At 36.4% G+C, this 24,113-nt stretch overlaps 1 protein-coding gene across 14 annotated transcripts in view; it reads left to right on the forward strand.

Moving 5' to 3' along the window:
• Positions 1–19,323, forward strand: part of FMR1 (FMRP translational regulator 1) — a 38,822-nt gene extending 19,499 nt beyond the window's left edge. For 4 of the 14 annotated variants that reach the window (XM_032256119.1, XM_032256123.1, XM_032256121.1 and 1 more), the window contains 9 exons: positions 964–1,134; positions 1,224–1,302; positions 4,810–4,919; positions 5,863–5,997; positions 9,143–9,229; positions 11,683–11,878; positions 13,417–13,599; positions 14,375–14,457; positions 16,885–19,260. In XM_032256119.1, coding sequence (XP_032112010.1) covers positions 964–1,134; positions 1,224–1,302; positions 4,810–4,919; positions 5,863–5,997; positions 9,143–9,229; positions 11,683–11,878; positions 13,417–13,599; positions 14,375–14,457; positions 16,885–17,046 — 1,206 coding nt within the window. In that variant the 3' untranslated portion in view covers positions 17,047–19,260. Of the gene's footprint in view, positions 1–963; positions 1,135–1,223; positions 1,303–4,809; positions 4,920–5,862; positions 5,998–9,142; positions 9,230–11,682; positions 11,879–12,592; positions 13,631–13,921; positions 13,941–14,374; positions 14,458–16,884 lie in introns of those variants that run through there. The other 10 variants (XM_032256124.1, XM_032256116.1, XR_004262139.1 and 7 more) reach the window with 9 other exon arrangements.
• The last annotated feature ends 4,790 nt before the right edge of the window (positions 19,324–24,113 follow it).

The raw sequence follows: 24,113 nt of genomic DNA on the forward strand, positions 1-24,113 counted from the left end.
ATTCATTCATTCATTCAAATTATCAGATCTGTTGAATGAGAAACTAGTATGCATGCCTATCTTTCTTCACTACTACTATTAAAGAGATTTACATGTTCCTATAAGAAAATCCCATTTTTCGACATGAACCACTAATATGTTTGGTTTTCATTAATGGCATACTAGAACTAAACACTAAATTTTGATAATGGTGTTTAAAGACAGTGATGATCCATAAGTTGGGGATGTCAGTGTAACTTAGTTTCATCATCTCTGAATATTTACAAGTACTCATCAGACTTGTGGATCCAGATCACTAAGTCTTACAGACTCTGGTCTCATGTTAGCTTTCAGATGCTTAGTAAGTTTTTAATTTTTGACATTTTTTGATTATTCAGTTTACTGTACCAACAATTTTGGTTCCTTAGGTTTTGAGGGAGGTATCATTTTAATGTCATTTTAACAGAGGAATGTTTAGACTACAGTACCTAGTGATGTTATAAAAAATGGCATTGTTTCCAGAAAATATGTACTGTTATCTTTTAATAAAAATGAAGCGAATAAAATTTTCTATAAAGATGGTATTTAAACTTTTTTGTAATCTAAATAAGTAACATTGAGTTTGTCAGACCAAGTGAGCTGGTTTTAACTGGGGAACATTTGACCTGCTTCTTAGTTATTATATTGTTGATGTAATTGGTTAACTAAGGCAGCCTTGAGATAGGTTTTTGATAGTTATTTTGGAAAATGTCAGCAAGTTCTTTCCTGTTAACAAAAACATATAAAATGACATAGACCTTTAGTGACCTAAAAAGTACTTAGGCTGTGAGAGATATTTTCTAAAGCCTGTTAATTTTCAACTAAAACTATTAATAATTTATGGACCCCTCTTATACAGGGTCAAGATAATTTACATGGCTGACCTAAATACAGTTGTCTTAATAGTTGATAAAGTGTATTCATCAGACGTGCATTTTTCTTCAGAGTTCAAGACAGCTTGCCTCGAGGTTTCATGAACAGTTTATTGTAAGAGAAGATCTGATGGGTCTAGCTATTGGTACTCATGGTGCTAATATTCAGCAAGCTAGAAAAGTACCTGGGGTCACTGCTATTGATCTAGATGAAGATACCTGCACATTTCATATTTATGGAGAGGTAAATATTTTACTGCATAGTATTCTTTTTCCCGAAAAAGTATTTCAGCTGGCTAATCTTTTGTCTTAAAACTTTTCCCCTTTTATTAGGATCAGGATGCAGTGAAAAAAGCTAGAAGCTTTCTCGAATTTGCTGAAGATGTCATACAAGTTCCAAGAAACTTAGTAGGTGAGTCAGAAATATCTGTTGACGTACACTACAAAAACAAAGTTTAGGTAAACAGTTTATAGTGATAGAATTACATTTTTTCTCACTGAAGGGTATAATTTAATTGAAATATAGTCTTTGAAATATGATCTGTTCTTACACAAAGAACATTTGGTAAGTGTGATGCTCAAAGATTACATTTTCAGAAGGTATTCAAAAGAGATTGATTTTCTAGTTCAAACCTACTAATACCTGAAAGGATAAATCTTTCCCAGCCTCCTTACTGTATACTTTTTATATCTTAAAATTAAATAATTTTTCAAAATGAGTGATATTTGGGGGCCTCATAATTTAAAAGTAGATTTGTATTTGTTCTTATGGTACTATAAAATGATAGCATTCATTTTAATTATCTCAGGGTTGAAGCTCTGAACATAGGTTACTTAAATCTAAAATGTTTCAAAGCTAGAAGAAACTTCAAATGTCTCTGGGACTTTCTGCAAAGTCAATAGTAATTATTCATTTTGACTTGAGTACTGTTTTATGACCATCACCATCATGAGTATCAGCAAATATTTAGGAGCTCTTCACCAATACTCCCAAATACTGCAGATATCTTTAGTAGAACATATTAAAACCAGGTGCAGTTTTATCAAGAAAGCTACATATGTTTTTAATTTATAAATAAAATTTTGACATACTGCCTATGTTTTGTATTTTTTAAACTTGAGATCATGACCGTGACCATTTTATATAAAGTAATACGTGTTCTTTGGAAAGTTTTCAGAAGAAAGCAAGGACTTCTCGTACATTCTGTTTACCAAGTTTCAATGCTAATTTATCCTGCTTTTTTGTTAGCATAAAATTCATAAACATCTCCCTTGTCATTAACAAACACTAGAAATGATTAATATGTCTCCCAAAGAAAATTAGCTTGAAGATAAAGTACAAATAGTAGGGCAGCAACGCAGAAGTGTTAGCTAAACTGTATATTACAGACAACAAGAGAATGTGTTTGTAATGGTACTGAGGTAACTTGCACACCAATTGTATGTGTACAGAATGTATGCATAGCACAAGATAAAGTGGTAATCTCAAGACAGTGGGGTGATGAATAATATTTATTTTCTTCTTTACAGCTTGTCAAGCAGTTGCATACCTTTTGTAGTTAGAAAGGTTATTGTAAATTTAGGAATTCTTATGGAAAAAGAGCCGGTAGGTTTTTTTTTTTTTTTAATAGCAAATGAGTAGAGATTTATGTGTCATTCATTAAAGTTGGTTTTGGAGGTGGCATGATGGTAGCGGGGAACGTGCTTGGGCATTGGAGTTGGATCCAGATTTCAGTCCTACTTCATTCTTTGGCGGCAGTGTAACTATTGGTCACTGTCTTAGCCCCCCTGAGACTTCTTTTTCTTACCTACCAAACAAATGTGATGAGTATCCATCTCACAGAGTTGATGTGACAATTAAATGGGAAGATATAGTAGGGGACAATTCTGGACATAGTAGGGAACTGTGTTAGTTCTTCCCTTTGTTCAAAACAACTCCATTTCAGTAGAACAGAATTATAATAAATTGTCCTTTGAGATCTGGAAATAAGTGTGAATGTAGAATTGGATTATTTGCTATTAAATATTAAAAGTAGATTCTATCTGTGGTTACCTGGAAAGAAGAGGATCTCAGAAATAACCAGAAAGACTGCTAAAGTATATCAGCCTGGTTTTTCTTTTGTTGTTTCTAGTTAATAAAATGAGAGAATTCTGTTTTAGAGATGGTCCACTGTAACACTGGGAATGTTGAGAATTTTCAGAAAGTATTTTTATATAAGATTTTGCAAGGCAGATCTTTAGAGAGGTCATAATCAGTGTTACATGCGTTTTGTTTGAGTCAGCCAACATGATTTATCATCTCTAGTTTTCACAAACTGTCTTTATTACTATGTGTACTAATTTATCTTCTTTTCTTTAAAATGGGATTCTTCACTCACTAAGAATAAATTGGTATAACTATTCGGTCAGCTATAATTAACACACAGTACTTAGGATAGTTAAGACATTATCTTAATAAAAACATCCCAAAATCTCATTTTTTTGTGTTGTTAACTCAGATTTTTATTAAAATCAACACTAATTCATGAAAATATAAGTGTTGCAGGTTAAAAGCAAACTGTGTGAAAACTCCAGGTGACTTCTCTCACCTCACCTTTCCTCTTTTCATTATTAAAGAACAGAAATAATTGATAGAAGGACCTAGACCAAGAATCCTGATTTAGTGGTATCAGTTCTGTTCCCTGACCAGTCGAAGAGTTTCTAGGGGTGAATGAGGCAGCCATACACAGCAAGAGTTTCAAAGCTGTGCTCTGATTACAAGAATCACAAGAATTTTTTGTGAGAAGGCTTTTCACTGAGTTTTTATCTAGCATTGGTTCAAAGCAAATTTTTGCTTTCATCTTTTCCCCCAACTTTGCCTAGAGCTTTGCCTTTAAAACTCAGGGTAAAGTTGGGGGAAAAAATGGAAGGTGAGATGGTGAGATCAAGCACATGATGGATGTGGCCAATGTAAGGATACTTAGATACCTTGTGTAAGCCCTCAGAATCATGTAGTTCACATGTACATTTCTAGAATTAGAAATTAAGTTTATAATGTCTTTCTTTCACACTCATGTGTGATGATGCTTATGAAAGCAGTCATTTCCCAGTAATGTATATGATTGAATTTTATAAAATAAGGAAAATAAGTTCCTATTTTTTACTGGTACTTGAAATCTCGAGTTTTAATAGATGTTACTGAAAGAATACTTAAACTCGTTTTAAGCTTTTTCATTGGGGTTTGAGTTATCTTAAAGTGAGTTTTCTTAATCTTTTACTCTGTGACTAATCCCTTCACCTTTTAATACATTCCTAATGTTTGTGAGTAATGCACAGGAGTGATACTCTGTTAGCACATTGGCCTTGAAGAATTTGTATTCCTTTTAGATGTATGTCTAGCAGCTTAAGCCACTTTCAAACTTAGAATGTCTTTTATAAATGTGCCTGTCATACAGAGCTCTGAAAATATTTACCATGAGACAAAGAAGCAGATTTAAATCAGGTACAGATAAGAATTGAAATTATTGAATAAGTGAATATATTTCCTATTATCTCTCCTTTTTTCTTAATTCTTTTTATAGAACTTTGCAGAAAGAATGATATAGTACCAGCAAGTTTAGAGTGTACCCTTTTGTGCAAAAATAAGAGGATATCTTTGAACTGCCTTAAAAATTCAAAATTACCCAATCAGTTTACAAGTATTAACTCTAGTACCTGACCAAAGGAGTTTAAACAATGATGTCCTAATTAAACAGAAAACCAGATTAACCATCTTCTTGAAGAGTCTCTACTTTAGTTTTGAAATCTTACAATTCAATATATACATACATATACATACACATATAAATATCTATATGAATGTAATAGTTTACAGTAGGGCTGTGCTTACTGCTTTGAGGTATGTGTTTTTAAAACCAAACATGATTTGTTTATTTCTTAGGCAAAGTGATAGGAAAAAATGGAAAACTGATTCAAGAGATTGTGGACAAGTCAGGAGTTGTAAGGGTGAGGATTGAGGCTGAAAATGAGAAAAATGTTCCTCAAGAAGAGGTATGTTACAGTGCAAATATTTTGTGGTTTGTCTAATAAAAATAAAAATTTTTATGTGATACATTAAAGACCTCTAAGATGTGCATAAAGTGAATGCAAATATTCTGATTATCAAGCATGCCTGCTGTAATTAATGTTAAAGTTATAGATAATGGCCACTCTCTGTCCTCTAATGCTGTGAGTTTGGATTAGTCACTTTATTTTAGTCTTTTTTCCTAATTTTTAAAAGGAGTAGTTATAAATTTTTAAATATGAAACATACATGACTGGGTCGAGTGTTAATGACCATTTAATAATATATATGAAAATGCTTTGTAAAGCACTTTTTAAATGTTAATGTTGCTGACAAAGGCAAAATTGGAACACAGGTTAGGTTTTCTGGCTTTCATCTTTTCAGTTTTTTAGTTTGGGGATTTTGTAGTATGTGTGTTTATTCTGTGTGCTTTAAATTATTTTCTGTGCTTAGTATCTCTTCCCCATCCTTCATACCTTTAAATTCTATAACCCTTTTATCTTCAAAAATATGAAGATAAAAAAAAGTTGCTTTTTGTAGCAACTTTTAAAGTATTTGCATGGGGTAGAGGGGTGAGGATGCACCCTTCTGTGCAATAGTACTCTTGTCTAAGATACTATCTCTTCAAAGTGCCATAATTTTCACATATTGTCTAGCTTGCTTTTGTGAAAAATTCTCTTAGCTAAAATTAAATCTTTTTTTTTTTTTTTTTTTTTTTTTGTTTGTGTTTTGTTTTGCTAAAGTTAAATCCTTTGGGTTTTTTTTTTTTTTTTAACTGTATAGTTTGTATTTTATAATTTTGTATACCCAAACTGTTTATAATAACTTACATTTTTAACAATATGATGATTGATACATTAATAGAGCTAAATAAGGTCTTAAAATTGATTCTTTTCTTTTCCTCTTTTGTGTTTTCTGTTTTGTACCAAGGAAATTATACCACCAAATTCCCTTCCTTCCAATAATTCAAGGGTTGGACCTAATGCCCCAGAAGAAAAAAAGCATTTAGATATAAAGGAAAACAGCACCCATTTTTCTCAACCTAACAGTACAAAAGTTCAGAGGGTAAGAATTACTTGTCACTTAGAATTACACTAAAAATAATTTGTCTCAGATGTCACAATTGGTGTTTTGGGTGTTTTCTCTGGTTAGACTTGTAGGCTACTTATGTTCTATATTTTTCAAATCTCATTGCCATCTTATGAGATAACTACAAACTAATGTGATGCATACTTTTATTCACAGTGACAAATCTTATGCTGTAAACATAAAATAATGGGGTTGCATTTAGTAGTCACATTTTTCTTTTGAGGTTGGACTCTCCTTTTTCCATGCCTTCTCTCTTTAAATTTTTCAGTTATCATGGCTCTAAATATACCTGCTGTTGGATGCAGTAGTTACTACTTAAAACCATATTTTAGAAACTAATTTTCTCTATTTGAACAAACCTATTTAGAAATGGGTTTAAAAGTCCTGCAGTGAAAGTCCTGTGTTCAGGCTTCTGTGTATCATTTGTTACAGTTAATGACATCCCTTGCATTCCTTATACTGCTTTAGGTGTTAGTGGTTTCATCAGTTGTAGCAGGGGAATCCCAGAAACCTGAACTCAAGGCTTGGCAGGTAGGAAAACATTCCTTGAGAAATACACTTTCAGTTTATATTTTAATGTTTATTCCCCTTGTTAAGAAAGGTTACAAATGATCATCAGGATTAGGAACTGGAAGGAGGAGTGTTTGTGGGTATGTGGATTCATTGCCCTGGAGTTAAAGCTTAAACACTTTCATGCCACTTGTAGGGCCAGTTACTTGTCTGGTATCATCTTAAATTGTCCTCTCCCTTGGACTCTAGAGAAGCTTGAGCCATACTGAAGGACTTTGAGTTCTCTGAACATTCTCATGCTTATGTTGCTTCTAGACATACATACAGTTTTACTCTGCCCGGAGTACTTTTTCTCCTCCACTTGCCACCTCATTTTGTCTTTACTCCTTATAAAGCTTTCTTTGTGTACTTGCCAAAGATTCCTACCTTCCTGATGACTGGTTCAAGGGCCTTCCCCTTCTGTTTTGCAATGTGCTCACCCCTAGCATAGTGCTTAAACATAGGTGTTTACTTGTTGATCTCCTCAACCACATTGTAAGTTCCTTGAGGGCAGGGAGAGCCGGTGAGAACTATTTATGGAAAAGATGTTGTGGACTCATGGATTAAAAGCAAAGATGCCATTTTACCAAGAGGACTATAACGGCAAGTGGATTGGATATGCCTCATTGCTGGGCAGCCCAGTTCTTATTCCAGAACAAGGAGTAAGCTTTTTCTGGTATCTGTATTGAAGGCCACTATTCCATTCTTGCCTTTCTTCATTTTAGTTTACTATTCAGGTCTACTAGTGAAGTGCTTAAATTAGAGTGGTCCTTGGGGTACTCCAACAGTTTAGATTGTTGCAGGAAAAGATATTTGTAAATAATTTACTCCAAAGTTAATCTAACTAAATCTGTTACATAGGATTTTAAAGCTTATTTTGGTGATGTTTGACCCAGAGGGAAGGGTGTAGCATTCATTCCATCACGTGGCATTTTGGGAAATTATATGGTTAAACGCTTTGTGACAAATAAAGCTTGTTGGGGAAAAACCCAACACCCAAAAATGATGTTTTTGGGAAAAAAATCTGATTCATAGGCTGATATTATTTCCATAATTCATATATTTGATGCAAAAAAAATCCATATGAAGCCCATGGATTTTCAATGACACCGATTCTTCAGGTGGTCGTTGCTACTCAAAGTCAGTGCTTTGACTACTGAATGAAGGTCAGTTTGCAAGCAGTATTTCCTAATTGTTCAGTTTTGTTCTCCACTGATATCCACATTCATGTGGAGAGAAAAAGAAAAACCTATTCCAGCCCCCACATGCCTTTAAGATGCTGTATACTGAATGCAAGCAAGCAAGAGCAGCCCAGCAGTAGTAACACCTACCAGATGCATACTCTTTATGAAAGAGTGATACTTTGTTTAAAGGACAGTTTCTTGACTTCTCATACCTTTTAATTTTGCCTAGAAAATTACAATCCGCATCAGAGCTACAATATGCTTTTCATTTGTCACTTATTAATATCAGTAACCATTATATTTATTCAGCAGCAAAATATTGAACTGTTGTCAACTTTGAATGTCTGTCATGATTGCCAGTTATTAGTTTGCACAATTGTGTCTAGGTTTCCCTATAACTTGTGACAGGAGGTAGTTTTTTTTGTCTCATAATACACGCATACGCCTTTTAAAAAGTATCCATAGAGAGAAGTTCAAACTTTCCTTGTGATTCGGCCTTTTAAAATTTTCAGAGTATATTATTGAAATGTGCATGGGCTTGCTAAACCTTATGCTTGTCAGTGTACCTATTTTCTTTGTCTCACAGATTACTTAGTGCATTTTTATCCTAATTTTTTTTTTGTATTTTATATGTACTCTATTTACTTGGTTAGCAAAACATGATTTACTTTTTTTTACTTTTGTATCCCTGGTATTTCATTTTGATTTTTTTTAAAGAATTTGATTGGCCAGGTGTGGTGGCTCACGCCTGTAATCCCAGCACTTTGGGAGGCCAAGGCAGGCAGATCACCTGAGCCCAGGAGTTTGAGACCAGCCTGGGCAATATGGCGAAACCCTGTCTCTACAAAAAGTACAAAAATTAGCAGGGTATGGTGGCATGCATCTATAGTCCCAGCTATTCAGGAGGCTGAGGTGGGAGGAGCCTGGGGCCTGGGGAGGTTGAGGCTGCAGGGAGCCGTTATTGTGCCACTGCACTCCAGCCTGGATGACACAGTAAGACCCTATCTCAAAAAAAAAAAAGACTTTGATCATGATAAAGCGTTTAGTAAATGAATTAGAGCATCTTACACTGTTCATTTTGTCTGTACATCAAGCTGCTATAGTTTTGAATTATACATTTTTTTATTTTGCTGTTACTGAATACTAATCTTCAAAATATAATAATCTGATACATTTAAGAGGTTGCTATTGATCTGTTCTTATTCACAGTAGATGTGTAAAGTGGTATATCAACTACTTTTGTTTTCATATGTTGATTTATATTTTCAGCAAATATTTGTATACCTACTGTTCATCAGATCCTGTGCTAGGGAATTCGTCATTATTTACATTTTTCAGATTTAATCTATCATTAATTTTTAGGATCATCATTGCAATTTCTTTTTCAGGGTATGGTACCATTTGTTTTTGTGGGAACAAAGGACAGCATCGCTAATGCCACTGTTCTTTTGGATTATCACCTGAACTATTTAAAGGTGAGAAAGAACAGAAAGAACTTTAACATCTAATCCTTTTGTACTAAAATATACAAACTTTATAGTAGATCTTTTAGCAGTTAGGATTCATTCTAGCCTGTGTAAAACACTGACTTGTCAAAGATAATAGAGAAAATATGTTGTTTAGCTTATAATTTTTCTAAAAATGGAAGTCATTACAAATTTAAGGATCAATATAGCAGTTCTTAGTAAAATTTTATACTTCCCCTTATTCTTCTCTTAAACCCTTACACTCCGTTTAGGCAGTCCTGTACATAATCTTTTAATCAATTTGATCCTTTCTAGCATTTTGGTTTTTCCAGGCCAAAATTTGTGTCTGTAACTCCTGCCTTTATTATTCCTTTTGTGTCATTTATCAAGGAAATCTAAGCATTTCATGAAGTCCTTTGTTTAAATGTTTACCCTGTCTATTCTTCTCTTTGCTATTCTTCAAAATACAAACTATTTGTGTTTTCTCATAAATAGTCATTTTAGAGTTAGACAGTTATGCCTCCTTTAAATTTCAAACTGGGAGATAGGATCTAGGAGGCTGCAGGGTGTAGTGGAGGAAGCACTGGATTGGCAATCCAGCAATTTGCTTATAAGTCTTCAGCCAATGAACTAGCTGTGTGACTTTAGGCAAGTCACTTCCCTACACTAGATGCTTCTTGAAATTCCTTTTGGCCAAAATGTTCTATAATTTCATGAAGTGGAAACTGATCTACTTCATTTTTATAATGTTTTATTTGTATCCATAAATATCAAAATGACAATGTAGCTGGTATTAAATGTCTTTAAAAGCAATCAACTCTTATTTATGGCGTTAGGAATTTTTTTGCTGATTTCTTGAAAGAAAGCAAAAGTGATTTCTGCTTGTGTATAAATAGAATGAAAGGAAGAAAAAGTGTGTTACTGGGCATGTCATTCATTCTTATGGTGGCCAGTTAATTAAAAGGGGGACGGTTTCATCCAGCAAGGTTTACATTGGTAGGAATACCTCTTTGATTTTTTTTTTTTTTACAGTATGTTTATGTGTAATCTTTAGTGTTTCTTCATATTCTTAGCTTAAATCATTTTGAAGACCTGGAGAGTTAGGATTGCATTGTATCAAATCCCTTGTTATTTTGACTAATGTTCTTTTCTTAGATCCTTTGATTTATTCTCAAGAATATCTTCTTTGGTTATCAGCAGCTGCCCTGTTGCCATTCTTTACATCACCAGAACTTCCCTTGTTTGGGCCTGGCATCTCTCACCAAAAGGTGACTGCTTTGCCCCAGTGGGATAACCTGGACTACTGTTCTGTTTTGCAAGATATCCCCATTCCATGAGATATTACTATACCTTTGGAGGAAGTCACTCAGCTGCAGTCTCTCCTTTGCTCAAATTCTATGTAAAACAGATTCTGATGTAACTGTGTGACTTGGCTAATGATGGCAGAGTGCAGGTGAAACTCACCAAATCCTTACCTGACGTTTCTTTTCCAGAAGCTGCCACAATCAAGATTTTAGAAACTTAGTTTTACAGGGACTTCTCGACTGACTGTTCATATAGACAGTCTCTGATAACCTCTGCTTGACTGAGACACCTACTGCTACTATAGTTATGTATCTGATTCCCTGTAGCCAGTAAACGAGATGTTTCTGAGTGGACTGGAAGGACAGTGGTTAGAAGTGAGGTTTCACCTGGATTTAACAGAACCCAACATATTGGAAGCACTGTGTGTAAGGGTCTGTCAGTGGACCCCAGGCGTATATTTCTATCAACTGATTGTATACTGTGTCTCGTACTTGTTGTAGCAGAATTGTAGTCTTTAAGAAGTTTTCAAGGCATGATGTGAGACCTAGCTGTCTGGTCAGCTATTAAATAGTTTTGTTTTCCCTTCATAAGGAACAGTCAGCATTTTCAGTTCATGAAAAATAATTATTTCTTAACCATAGTATATGTTCTTTTAAAACAAAAGATGGCCCAGACTCAATGCTTTGTAAATTTAGATATTAACTGACAAATCTACTTTAATTAAGATTATTTACAATGTGTGATTTTTAAGGTTAGCTGGTTGAACCTTAAATGTCATTTATCTGTATTCATACATTTTAGCATTGTTTAATATCCTGTCATGAAGAAGTCCCCAAAAGAGCATATCTGTGCCTTAGCAGTAGAATAATTGGATAATAGTGCCAAATTAGACAACTTTAAATTTTATTCAGTATAATTTTAATGCTGAGTGTTTTTGTTATATCTTTAATTCTGGACATCAATAATCTGTTATCTGTAGTAATTTTCTTTTTAAGGAGATCATTCAGTTTCCTGATAATTCTATGTAACAGTATTTACTGTAAATTTAGAGCTGAAATTGAAATATTCCAGTATATTTTTATCTGATGAAAAGGAGAAAGGTTTTATTAAGTAAAATGTCAAATTATTTTTACTGTTATCTTGTATATTTTAAATAGGAAGTAGACCAGTTGCGTTTGGAGAGATTACAAATTGATGAGCAGTTGCGACAGATTGGAGCTAGTTCTAGACCACCACCAAATCGTACAGATAAGGAAAAAGGCTATGTGACTGATGATGGTCAAGGAATGGGTCGAGGTAGTAGACCTTACAGAAATAGGGGGCACGGCAGACGCGGTCCTGGATATACTTCAGGTACAAACTAAGCATTTTACTCAGTAACTTTATCTGTTCCTAGACTTATAGCTGCTAATCTCTAATATTCATTAGAACCCCATTATAACAATTTGTCACTACATGCTTTCCAATTCACAGTGGGTTAAATTGTGTTACAAGAGACATAGAGTAAAAACCGGATAATAAACACTTAGAGTTCACAGGGTAGGTGCAAGTTCTGTTCATGTTCTGATTGGGGGTAAATCTGCAAAGCCCTTGTGTGTTGATGACTTTCTTAAGGCCTCTCCTGATTTTATAACTGTATAGCCAAAACTTTTTTCATTTGCGTACTGTGGCTCATTTTTTTGTCAGGTATGTGCTGGTCATACTTGCTGGATGGACTGTGTAAATCAGGGGTCTGCATCTTGTGGCTCGTAAGGTGATTTTGAGTGGCATGGCCAAAGTCAGCCCTAGGCACAGTCAAGAAGTAGGCGAAGTTTCTCTTTGCCTTCCCAGCTTTTCTGTCCGTGCTTCTTTCTTCTCTCCCAGTACCTTTCAGTAAACCCGGTCCCCACCTGCCAGTGCCTACTGTCTTTCTTGCTCAACTGTGTACTTTGTAACTTGCTAATGATGGTATAAGATATAATCCATCTCACGCATATTTGCATTTCAAAAAGGAACTCTTTAAGATGGAAAAGCCTTCAAGATCCACAGGAATGAAGCTATAATGGTGAAGCTATAATTGGTCATTAGCTCCAACAGAGGAAGAGAGAGAGGTAGTAGAGTTGATATTCTGGAGTTGGGGAGAGATACCTACTCCTAAGGCCAACCTTCAACCTAACCCCTAACCCCTCTCCCAACAGTCTGTTCTTTTTACTCATGAATTTCTGCCTCACCGTGGAGCTCTTTTTCTCCACTCCTGTCCTCTTAAGTCATTAACCCCTTCAGGCATAATGAGTTTATTACAGTAATTTTTTATTAATGATCAATTATTGCAATGGGAGTGGGAGGGCAGGTTGTGGACCAAACATCAGGCAAGCATAACCACCTTCGGCTAGATCCAACCCCTTACCTTACAAGAGATCCTTCCCCGAAGCAGTTGCCACTGTGGCCTCCTTTGCCACCCTCTCAGAAATGACCAAAATATATACATTCCCCTCTGTCCTGGGCCAAATCTTGCTAAAAGGAGCTCTCTTCATAGAGGTTTTGTTTATCAAGGTATCACACTTAACTGTTGTAGATAATTTGTCCTCCAGAGAGCATAGATGTTTAAAGGAACACAGCTGTTTAATGGTGTGGCTCAGTAAGGTTTCAACTTAGGTGGCTAATAAAATACCTTTTTAAAAATGAGAATGAGATGTTAATAACTGAAATTACCTCAAATATTGCGAAGCCCTTCATTTTGAGTTTAAGATTATTTGTTTTACAAAGTGGAAGGTGATAATAGTCTTTGTGGGCTTATAAATTGGGAAGAGTATTGGATTACCCCTGAAACATCTCTGGAAGCTTCTGTTAACCTCTTTTTTTTTTTTTTTTTTTAAGTCAGACAATGGTATATAACTTTTAACTCTCGATAGGAACTAATTCTGAAGCATCAAATGCTTCTGAAACAGAATCTGACCACAGAGACGAACTCAGTGATTGGTCATTAGCTCCAACAGAGGAAGAGAGGGAGAGCTTCCTGCGCAGAGGAGACGGACGGCGGCGTGGAGGGGGAGGAAGAGGACAAGGAGGAAGAGGACGTGGAGGAGGCTTCAAAGGTATGGGGATCTTCATCATTAAGAAATCAAGGTGTGTAATTCCAGCACTTTGGGAGGCCGAGGCGGGTGGATCACGAGGTCAAGAGATCGAGACCATTCTCGCCATGATGAAACTCCGTCTCTACTAAAAATACAAAAATTAGCCCGGTGTGGTGGCACGCGCCTGTAGTCCCAGCTACTCGGGAGGCTGAGGCGGAAGAATCGCTTGAACCCAGGAGACGGAGGTTGCAGTGAGCCGAGATTGCGCCACTGCACTCCAGCCTGGCGACAGAGCAAGACTCCGTCTCAAAAAAAAAAAAAAAAAAAGAAAAAAGAAATCAAGGTGAATTGTAACAGCTGTCTTGAAGTTCCATAAAAAATTCTGTTGATGCAATTAAGTATTATCAAGATCCATCTCTCTCGTTTTGTGCTGATCACCATAAGAAAGGATCAGCCTTCCACTTTTGTAGAAAGAAAGAATATTAGGCAGCCTTCCTTATGGTTCATATAGATATGTGAATAAATGTTGATAACTAATTCAGCATCTTTGTAAGTCTAAACAGCATCCCTTCATTAACTCACATTGACTTGTAGATGTAGAATTATAATACCTGTGAAGTATTTTCTGTTGCTTTGCAGCAGGCTAGATTATTAACCATTATATAACTGGAATCACTGGACTATTGATTACATTTCAGATTCTATGGATGGTTTAGATAGAGGATGTGGGAATAAAAAACTTCCAGTAAGCATTTCAGAATCAGTAACTGTTGGACTTTTGAAAATATTTTCATAGGAAACGACGATCACTCCCGAACAGATAATCGTCCACGTAATCCAAGAGAGGCTAAAGGAAGAACAACGGATGGATCCCTTCAGGTAAAACCTGTCTGCCTCTTTTCATCTAAATTGTTTGAATATGGTATTTTGAGATGTATGAGTTTCTTTTACTTTATTAAAAACATATTTAAAGATTGCAAATTTGGTTTATGTGAAATATTTTACCTTCAGTATTACAATTGTGGTCAATCTTAGTCCTTTGTAACAAGTATACAAATAAGAGGATTTCTCTAGATAATATGCAGTCTGAGTATTTGTAAAGACCTTGACAGCCACACTGTGGTTTTAATACCACATTGGTGGTCCTACAATCCCCCAGACGAGGAACATCCTGGAATGTACTTAGAGACCTCAGTAAGCCCTGTGTGTCTTTGCTTCTCCGAGTTAACAGGGATAGGGTATTCTCTTTAAGTAGAAAATAAGGAAAAGATGTCTCTCTTACAACCAATAATCATGACAGACAGAGCTTCCTCAGTCAGTCATCTGCTTATTTGCAGCCAGGACCTAGACTGAGGATCCCTACTCAATTGGCTGTCACCAATAGTAAACCAATTGTTGAGTAATTTTAAAATTATTCCCTGGGCACATCTAGACACCTTTGCTAAGTGCTTTGTGTATGTTTTATCTCTTAATCCTACACTAATCCACTGAGGTAAGTAGTTTTATTATTCCACTTCATAGGTGAGTGCACTGAAGCTTCAGTCCTTTTCCCACAGCCGCATAGCTAGCATATGGCCAAATGATATTCAAACATTTTAGTGTCTGATTCTCCAAATGTATGTTGTCTTCTACTTTTTCTGTAAGTTTTAATTCTTATGGAGTTAGGGTTCCTTCCTGATTATGGATTCATTTGGGACCATCACCCAAGATTATTGAGGGACACTTTTAAGACAAAATGTTTATGATGAAATATTTCTAGGTTGGAATTCATAGCAGCTCAAAGTTAGTATTAACTTTTTTTTTTTTTTTTTTTTTTTTTTTGAGACAAAGTCTCGCTGTGTTGCCAGACCAGAGTGCAGTGGCAGGATCTCGGCTCACTGCAATCTCCGTCTCCCAGGTTCAAGCAATTCTCCTGCCTCGGCCTCCCGAGTAGCTGGGATTACAGGCATGCGCCACCAAGTCCAGCTAATATTTGTATTTTTAGTTAATGGAGACAGGGTGTCACCATGCTGGCCAGGCTGATCTCAAACTCTTGACCTCATGATCCACCCGCCTCGGCCTCCCAAAGTGCTGAGATTACAGGCATGAGCCACCGTGCCCAGCCTATTGGTGAGTTCTTAAGGGCCAGCATAGAAATACCTTGGTCCTAGATGGATTGGCAGATTAGTGTAGGTACCTGTCCTTTACAAAGCTATAAGATATTTATGTACTAGTTTTGTAACTCCCCACTTAAACTGACATGTTTGATGAACTTGGCAGTCTAACCATATTGGTTAAAAGGATGCACATTTATATTTATAAATGAAATGGAATACTGAATTTAAAAAAGGTGATGTTACAGCTATTAAGTATGAAAATAGATACAAATCAAAGTACTGAATCCTTGGTAACCAGACATTTAAAACACATACCCATACCCACTAACTAAAGATATTTTGAAATTATAACCATTTGGAGATGTTTTTAGCATTTGTGCTTGCTGTAGATCAGTATTTGTAGTTGTTTTAGGTCAATTTGTCACTGTTAACTTTCATTTATACCTCTGGAATTAGCAGTGTTGTGTTCAGCATTGACTTAAAATATTTTATAACTCTTAAAACACTATTTTTTAAATTACATTAATCTTTATACTCTCCTAGGATTTCAGTCCTTTCACAAATTATTATATTCAGTTTTCTTTATACTGTTCCATTCTTCAGACAGAGTTCACATTGTAGTATCATCTGAGTTTTCTTAGGTATTTGAAATACAGGCCAGTAGAAACCAAAGCTTGTGTTTTTCTACTGTATGATCAAGTATAGAAAAAGTTGATCACACCTGTGATAGGTAGAAAGATGTAAACTAAAGTCTAGTTAGTGAGTTATTTGAGTGGTAATGCTAGAATAGGAAAACACTTTTTTTCTCTCTTCCTAAGTTTCACAATCTTTGGAGAATAACTCATTTTAACTCTAGTGTTAGAGGCATATATGTCTTCTGGTAGTCAGTAATAGTAATTCATTTTACCTGTTTGTTTCTCATTGTTTTATTCTACTTAGAAGACGACATGATAGGATTGTGAGTTTTTCTCTTAACTTTGGATGCAGTGAGATGACCAGTGTGTTCCAGTTAAAGAAGAAGAGTGTTTTAAAATTATAAACCAAATAAAGAATCCTACCTTACATTAATTTCTTGCACTTCTTCTATTCTCATCTCCATTTCTCTTTTTAACATGTGGAATTTACACTTCAGGTTTAAATTTCTTCTCAGGCCAATTACAGATTACAGTAGGATATGGTCTGTATATATAACAACTATAACTTGTTTTAGATCAGAGTTGACTGCAATAATGAAAGGAGTGTCCACACTAAAACATTACAGAATACCTCCAGTGAAGGTAATCGGCTGCGCACGGGTAAAGATCGTAACCAGAAGAAGGAAAAGCCAGACAGCGTGGATGGTCAGCAACCACTCGTGAATGGAGTACCCTAAACTACATAATTCTGAAGTTATATTTCCTATACCATTTCCGTAATTCTTATTCCATATTAGAAAACTTTGTTAGGCCAAAGACGAATAGTAGGCAAGATGGCACAGGGCATGAAATGAACACAAATTCTGCTGAGAATTTTTTATTTTTTGGTATTGGCCATAAGCAACAATTTTCAGATTTGCACAAAAAGATACCTTAAAATTTAAAACATTGCTTTTAAATCTACTTAGCACTTCAGGGCAGATTTTAGTTTTATTTTCTAAAGTACTGAGCAGTGATATTCTTTGTTAATTTGGACCATTTTCCTGCATTGGGTGGTAATTCACCAGTACATTCTCAGTTTTTCTTAATATATAGCATTTATGGTAATCATATTAGACTTCTGTTTTCAATCTCGTATAGAAGTCTTCATGAAATGCTATGTCATTTCATGTCCTGTGTCAGTTTATGTTTTGGTCCACTTTTCCAGTATTTTAGTGGACCCTGATATGTGTGTGATGTGACATTTGTCATTTTCATTAGCAAAAAAAGTTGTATGATCTGTGCCTTTTTTATATCTTGGCAGGTAGGAATATTATATTTGGATGCAGAGTTCAGGGAAGATAAGTTGGAAACACTAAATGTTAAAGATGTAGCAAACCCTGTCAAACATTAGTACTTTATAGAAGAATGCATGCTTTCCATATTTTTTTCCTTACATAAACATCAGGTTAGGCAGTATAAAGAATAGGACTTGTTTTTGTTTTTGTTTTGTTGCACTGAAGTTTGATAAATAGTGTTTTTGAGAGAGATGTGTAATTTTTCTGTATAGACAGGAGAAGAAATAACTATCTTTTCATTTGAGAGAGGCTGAAATGTTTTCAGCTAGGAACCAATCTTCCTGGTCGAAAGTTAGTAGGGTATGCCTGCTCTTTGGCCTGATGACCAATTTTAACTTAGAGCTTTTTTTTATTTTGTCTGCCCCAAGTTTTGTGAAGTTTTTCATATTTTAATTTCAAGCTTATTTTGGAGAGATAGGAAGGTCATTTCCATGTATGCATAATAATTCTGTGAAGTACAGGAGGTACTTTGTCTAAGAAACATTGGAAGCAGGTTAAATGTTTTGTAAACTTTTTGAAATATAAGGTCTAATGTATAAGCAGAATTGGAAAAGACTAGAATCGGTTAACAATTAATATGTTTTTTTCTTTTATTTTTTGATGTGTTGGGGTTTTGTTTTGTTTTTGGAGTCTTTTTTTTTTTTTATGAAATTTATTGAGGAAAAATATGTGAAGGACCTTCACTCTAAGATGTTATATTTTTCTTAAAAAGTAACTCCGAGTAGGGGTACCACTGAATCTGTACAGAGCCGTGAAAACTGAAGTTCTGCCTCTGATGTATTTTGTGAGTTTGTTTCTTTGAATTTTCATTTTACAGTTACTTTTCCTTGCATACAAACAAGCATATAAAAATGGCAACAAACTGCACATGATTTCACAAATATTAAAAAGTCTTTTAAAAAGTATTGCCAAACATTAATGTTGATTTCTAGTTATTTATTCTGGGAATGTATAGTATTTGAAAACAGAAATTGGTACCTTGCACACATCATCTGTAAGCTGTTTGGTTTTAAAATACTGTAGATAATTAACCAAGGTAGAATGACCTTGTAATGTAACTGCTCTTGGGCAATATTCTCTGTACATATTAGCGACAACAGATTGGATTTTATGTTCACATTTGTTTGGTTATAGTGCAATATATTTTGTATGCAAGCAGTTTCAATAAAGTTTGATCTTCCTCTGCTAAATTGATGTTGATGCAATCCTTACAAATGATTGCTTTTAAAATTTTAAGCTAGGAAAAGAAATCTATAGAAAGTGTTCTGTTACAAAATGTAACTGTTACCATTGGAAATTTCACGTCATAGGAAGTTAGCCTTTATCTACCAACTTTCAAGAACTTGTTTAATAAAGTGAAAAACTCAACCCAATGGTACAAAACCACAGTGTACCATTACAATATGCACTAAGTCTCTTTTTTACAAAGGCTGAATTCAGCAAGGCGCTAACTTGCTTAAATGTGAATTACTAACTTCTAAAACTGTACTTTGATTCACATGTTTTCAAATGGAGTTGGAGTTGATTCATATTACAATATTTGTGTGCTAAACATGTATGTTTTTCAGTTCAAAGTCATGATGTTTTTAAAATCTTATTAAAGTTTCAAAAATCTGAAGATTGTTTATCTAGATGTAAATTTTTATTAAAAAGTTGCACTTATGAAAAAGCAAAAAATTAGTCTGACAGATGTTTGCTCCTGGTTTTAAATTTCTACATGTGACAAAAACTAATGATATGTTGGGGGAAATTTACGCAAAGCAAATGTGTGTTGCAGCTAATTTTTTATGAGCCCTTGAAAGGCAAAAACAAAGACACTTGAAAATGATTCTCCATATTCTCAGCCATAAAATGTCAATACATTTATTACATTATTATGTAGGATGCCACTATACCATATTGAGCATATATTCCTCTGTGTGCACACATAAACATACCCTGCCCTTTGGAAAAAAGTATGTCTATGGAGTAAAAAAAATTCAATTTAAACATCTCAGTAATAAAATAAACGACAGGTTTGTCAGTACAATGTGCCTGGGAATTGACTATTGTAATCACTTCAAGGAACTCTGGCACAGCCTACCGCCTAAAAGGTACAAATGGATAGGTGATGGTGTCAGTGTTCTACCCAGTGTTAGAATCCAAAATGATATTAAGACAGTCTCCTCTACATGGGTAAGTTTTTTTTTCCCCCCTAGAAGAATAGTCTTTATTTTCTACTTTTCTAGTTTTTCATTCTAATACCTTTCTGGGGTTCTTTGCTACCCATTCTGTCCAGCTGGGCGTCAGTGGTGGGTAGGCTGAAACCACACTCAAGTAACTTGTTTGGATTTTCCTTGTTTCACAGTCATTTTCAGCATTACACATTAACAGTCTGTTGGAGGCAGCCAGCTTAACACTCAACTTGGGTCTCAGAGCCGTTTCTCTCATATGATCATTTATCTTAGAATTCCTGGTGGCTCAGAATATAGTGTCTTTTTTAGAGGCAGCATAATGGTTCTGACCCTTTTGAGCCATAAACAGCCTTGTGAACCTCTATGCCTCTGATAACCAGTTATTCTGAAATAGCCATTACCATGTGCTAGTCTTGATTGCTCATAAGGCTTAATGTACCAGAATTTAAATCTTGAGCATTTTTTTTTCTCTGTATGTTTATCTGGGGGGCATTTAAAAAGTTTTCTTTCAATTCCTGTGTACCATAATGAAACTGGGAAAATTCATTTTTTTATGCTAAGGGGTTTTCTTTTGGTGGGAGAGGCTTGCTCTGTGTTCAAATAAGCTCACAGGGAAGAAGTATCCTTCCCCTGGAATACAGACCCAGGGTGCAGCGAGCAGTGCTCTGGCCTTTCCATGAGAGAATAGTATCCATGTGTTTCTTGCTTACCCTTTGCTGACAGGTTTCCCTCATTAAAACCTTTTTCTTCCGTATGGCTTTGTGCAGTTTGCCATAACCCATCACCTCAAAAATGGTGCCCAACATGAAGTAAAATCCACTTACTCCACCTCTGGGTTTCTGGAAACTAAAAGGGATCAACTGAGCAATACTAGGAATGGACAGCATCCCTTCTGGGGCTGGTGGTGGGAAACATAGCCAAGCTAAAATCTCTAGTAAACATGTTAGTGTGCTTATTTGTGTCCATATGCCACAAAGGTCCGGGGAAGTCTGTGTAAGGCAGATCAGACAATTTCATCCTTTGGCACTCAAGTCTGACAGCCTTTGTGAGACTTAAGGAAAAAGAAGTTGGGAGAAAAGAATCCTCAGCACACAAGCGCCATTGGAATAGTTGATGCAATCTAAACTTTTTTTTTTTGGAGACAGGGTTTCTGTCACCCAGGCTGGAGTGTAGTGGCATGATCTCAGCTCACTGCAACCTCTGTCTCCCAGGTTCAAGCGATTCCTGTGCCTCAGCCTCCTGAGTAGCTGGCACTACAGGCATGTGTCACCACGCCTAGCTAATTTTATTATTTTTTTGTGGAGATGCAGTTTTGCCACGTTGGCCAGGCTGGTGTCAAACTCCTGATCTCAGGTGATCCGCCCGCCTAGGCCTACCAAAGTGCTGGGGTTACAGGTCTGAGCCACCGTGCCCGGCCAACACTTTTAGATTTGAGACTTGTCGTCGTGCAGTGTGCCACCCGGAGGCCTTTGGGAGGAATTGAGGTACATCCTGTGGGGCTTCAAAAGCAGTAACAGGGAATTGGACTCCCAGCAATGGTTATAAGAGTGACCTGAGGCTTTAATTGCTTATATAATGAAGAGGCTACACCCACAAACTAGTGAAGCTGAATGGCAAGCACTTGGGTTTTATCATGGGATTTTCTTGCCAGATGAATTTGTTAGGCTAACCAATAGGGAGGGAGCAAATAGACCTGAATTGGATGATCAAGGAAATCAGATTCATAATCACCAAGAAGAGACTTCCTGAGATACTGAGTGCAAAATGGAACCACTCTACTTAGGTTAAAGCTGTTTTGAGATAACTTTGCATTTTTGGATGATTGTATGGAAATCCTAGGCATCTTGCATAACTTGTAAGCAAATGACCTTAATTCAGATAATGCTGCTGGAAAAGTTGATGGTTTCTTATACGGAGACATCCCTAACTTTGCTCCTTCTGCCGAAGTGTAAAGCATGAGATAATGTGCCACCCAAAGTGGGGCAATGAGATAAGGAGCCCTGGAAGGATAATATGTCTCAGCAAAATTGAAAAGTCAAGGGAAGAACATCACTCCAGACTTTTCCTAGGCTTGCACAGGCAGTACATTATGGCTCTTAGTCTGGAACAAAGTGATGACTAGCTAAGGAGATAGATAGTAAAAGTAGAATCACTCTAAGGAGATTGCAGAGAGGAGGATGCAGGAAACACTGGTATTAGAGTAGGCATTAAGGACCCTCCCCCCCATGGAGAGCTGATGCAAGGAGGTTTTGGATGGGAGGGTTCCCTTTGGAGATGGAGGCAGTTAACTTTCCCCACTGCCTGGCTAGCAAAGCTCCAATGCCTCCTGCGTCCTTGTAGAAGGGTTTAGAGGAAGCTAAGCAGTTAGCCACATCTTAACACTGCTGAAGCAAGACTCTTCGAGACACTCCCTACCCCCAGAAGCCTTTGTGTTATCTGAGAGATTGATTTTCTAGGCTGATTGCCAAGGAGCTCTTCAATCCAGATTTAAGTCCATTTAAACCAAAAGCAAACTTGTCCCAGGGCCAGTGCCTCTGCCCTCTTCAAAGAGATGCTAACTTTATGTCCTAACCCATAGAGCCTGGAACATAGGTAGGGGAAGGACTCAACAGGCCTACACTTAACCGAACACAGGAGCCCAAGGAGCTGTTATTGGACCTGATCAAGTCCACAGTCAATTTCCCTGGCAGGAGTTGGGATTTGTTTTGCTTAGAACCAAGAGACTCAGCACAATTACTGCAGACGCTGTTGGCTGCTTTGATGAGACCATGCTCACTCACCATCCTTTGTCAGACTGCACAATTGATACGGACATGCTGAGTTCCCTCAGCCCAGCAAAGCAAAGCATCTGAATGGATGCAAGCATGGCAGTCTTGGTGAATACCATACATCAGTCCTGAGTCTGCAGAACCTCCTGCCCTTCTAAATCCTTTCAGGATTGTGCAGTTAAAGCTGGCAAGTACCAAAGATGACAAAGAAAACATTCCGCTCATACACGATTTACTGCCATTGCCATGAAGGAATGATAGGCTACACTACCTTCCAATTCCCCAGCCCTATTAAGCCAATCCAGTGTCCTTGGCCTCAGATTACAGATCATTCTGGATCATTGTGGTTTTAACAGTGGCCACCATGGCAGTCATAGTGCCTGATAAACCAACGGATGACTGAAGTGATTGCAGCCATTACTGGCAATGTGATATGTCCTAGAGCTACGCAGTCCTGTTCTTCAGCCACTAGCCATATACAGCTGTTGAGAGCTTCAAATGTGCTGGTCTGAATTAAGATATGCCGAAGGTGTAGAATACGCAAGAGATTTTGAAGACTTGGTTTGGAAAGAAGAATGAAAAATGTCTCTTTTTTATATTTAGCTGTTGAATATCAATATTTTAAATCTCTTGGGTTATCTAAAGTATGCCATGAAAATTCATTGTACCTATCTCTTTTTTACCCTTTTAATAATGACCACTAGATAAAATTACATATGTGGCTCACGTTATATTTCAACTGGATAGAATGACTTTAGATATTGCTAATGTTCTCCAAATTTCTCCAGAAAGAGAAGAAATATTTCACTTTGACCTGACAGAACATTAATTTCTGGTTTGTTGTGGGAATTTCACACTTCTCCAGCAAATAAGTGCAATTTATCAGTAATGGGTTGGGCAAGCCCATTCCATTATATTGATGATATTTTGGTAGTGGCCCTTACAAAGGAAACTGTCCTCACTGTAATGCATGCTCTCTTATCTAAGTACAAGTGTCCACAGGTGGCCTGGCCCTCGAATGAGGATAGATACCAGAGCAAGGCAACTCAAGTACATATCTTGGGGACTGTATCAGGAAAAAAAAAAAAAAGGCCAAAGAGACATTCCTTAGCATAATAAGGAAAATCTACTAGGCTTGCAGACACTACAAAGAAAAGGAGGCCTATGATCTATGATCTGAGTGGCCTCTTTCGGTATTAGAGCAGCACATCTCACGTTTCAAAATGTTATTCAAGCATCTGTACCTAGTCACCACACTGGTAGCCAAATTCAAAGGGAGACCCCTCCAGCAAGAAGCCTCAGAAGCAATGCAAGAAAATAAAACCTAATTCCCATGGAGTTTTGTGTATCCATGACAGGTCTTAAATCTGATACACCTGGCAACAATACTCTGCCAATACTGGGGTGGGAAATCTCTCCACTACTGAATGGTACATGCCTTTTAAATGATGATTGTTTGTCCATTATAAATCCCTGGTGGGGACTGAAGGGAAATCTCACTGAAGGGAAGTGATTGTCAGATCTA

The sequence above is a fragment of the Sapajus apella genome, unplaced genomic scaffold, assembly GCF_009761245.1.
Source record: "Sapajus apella isolate SASKATOON/1434 unplaced genomic scaffold, GSC_monkey_1.0 scaffold93, whole genome shotgun sequence".
In the NCBI taxonomy this organism is placed as follows: Eukaryota; Metazoa; Chordata; class Mammalia; order Primates; family Cebidae; genus Sapajus; species Sapajus apella.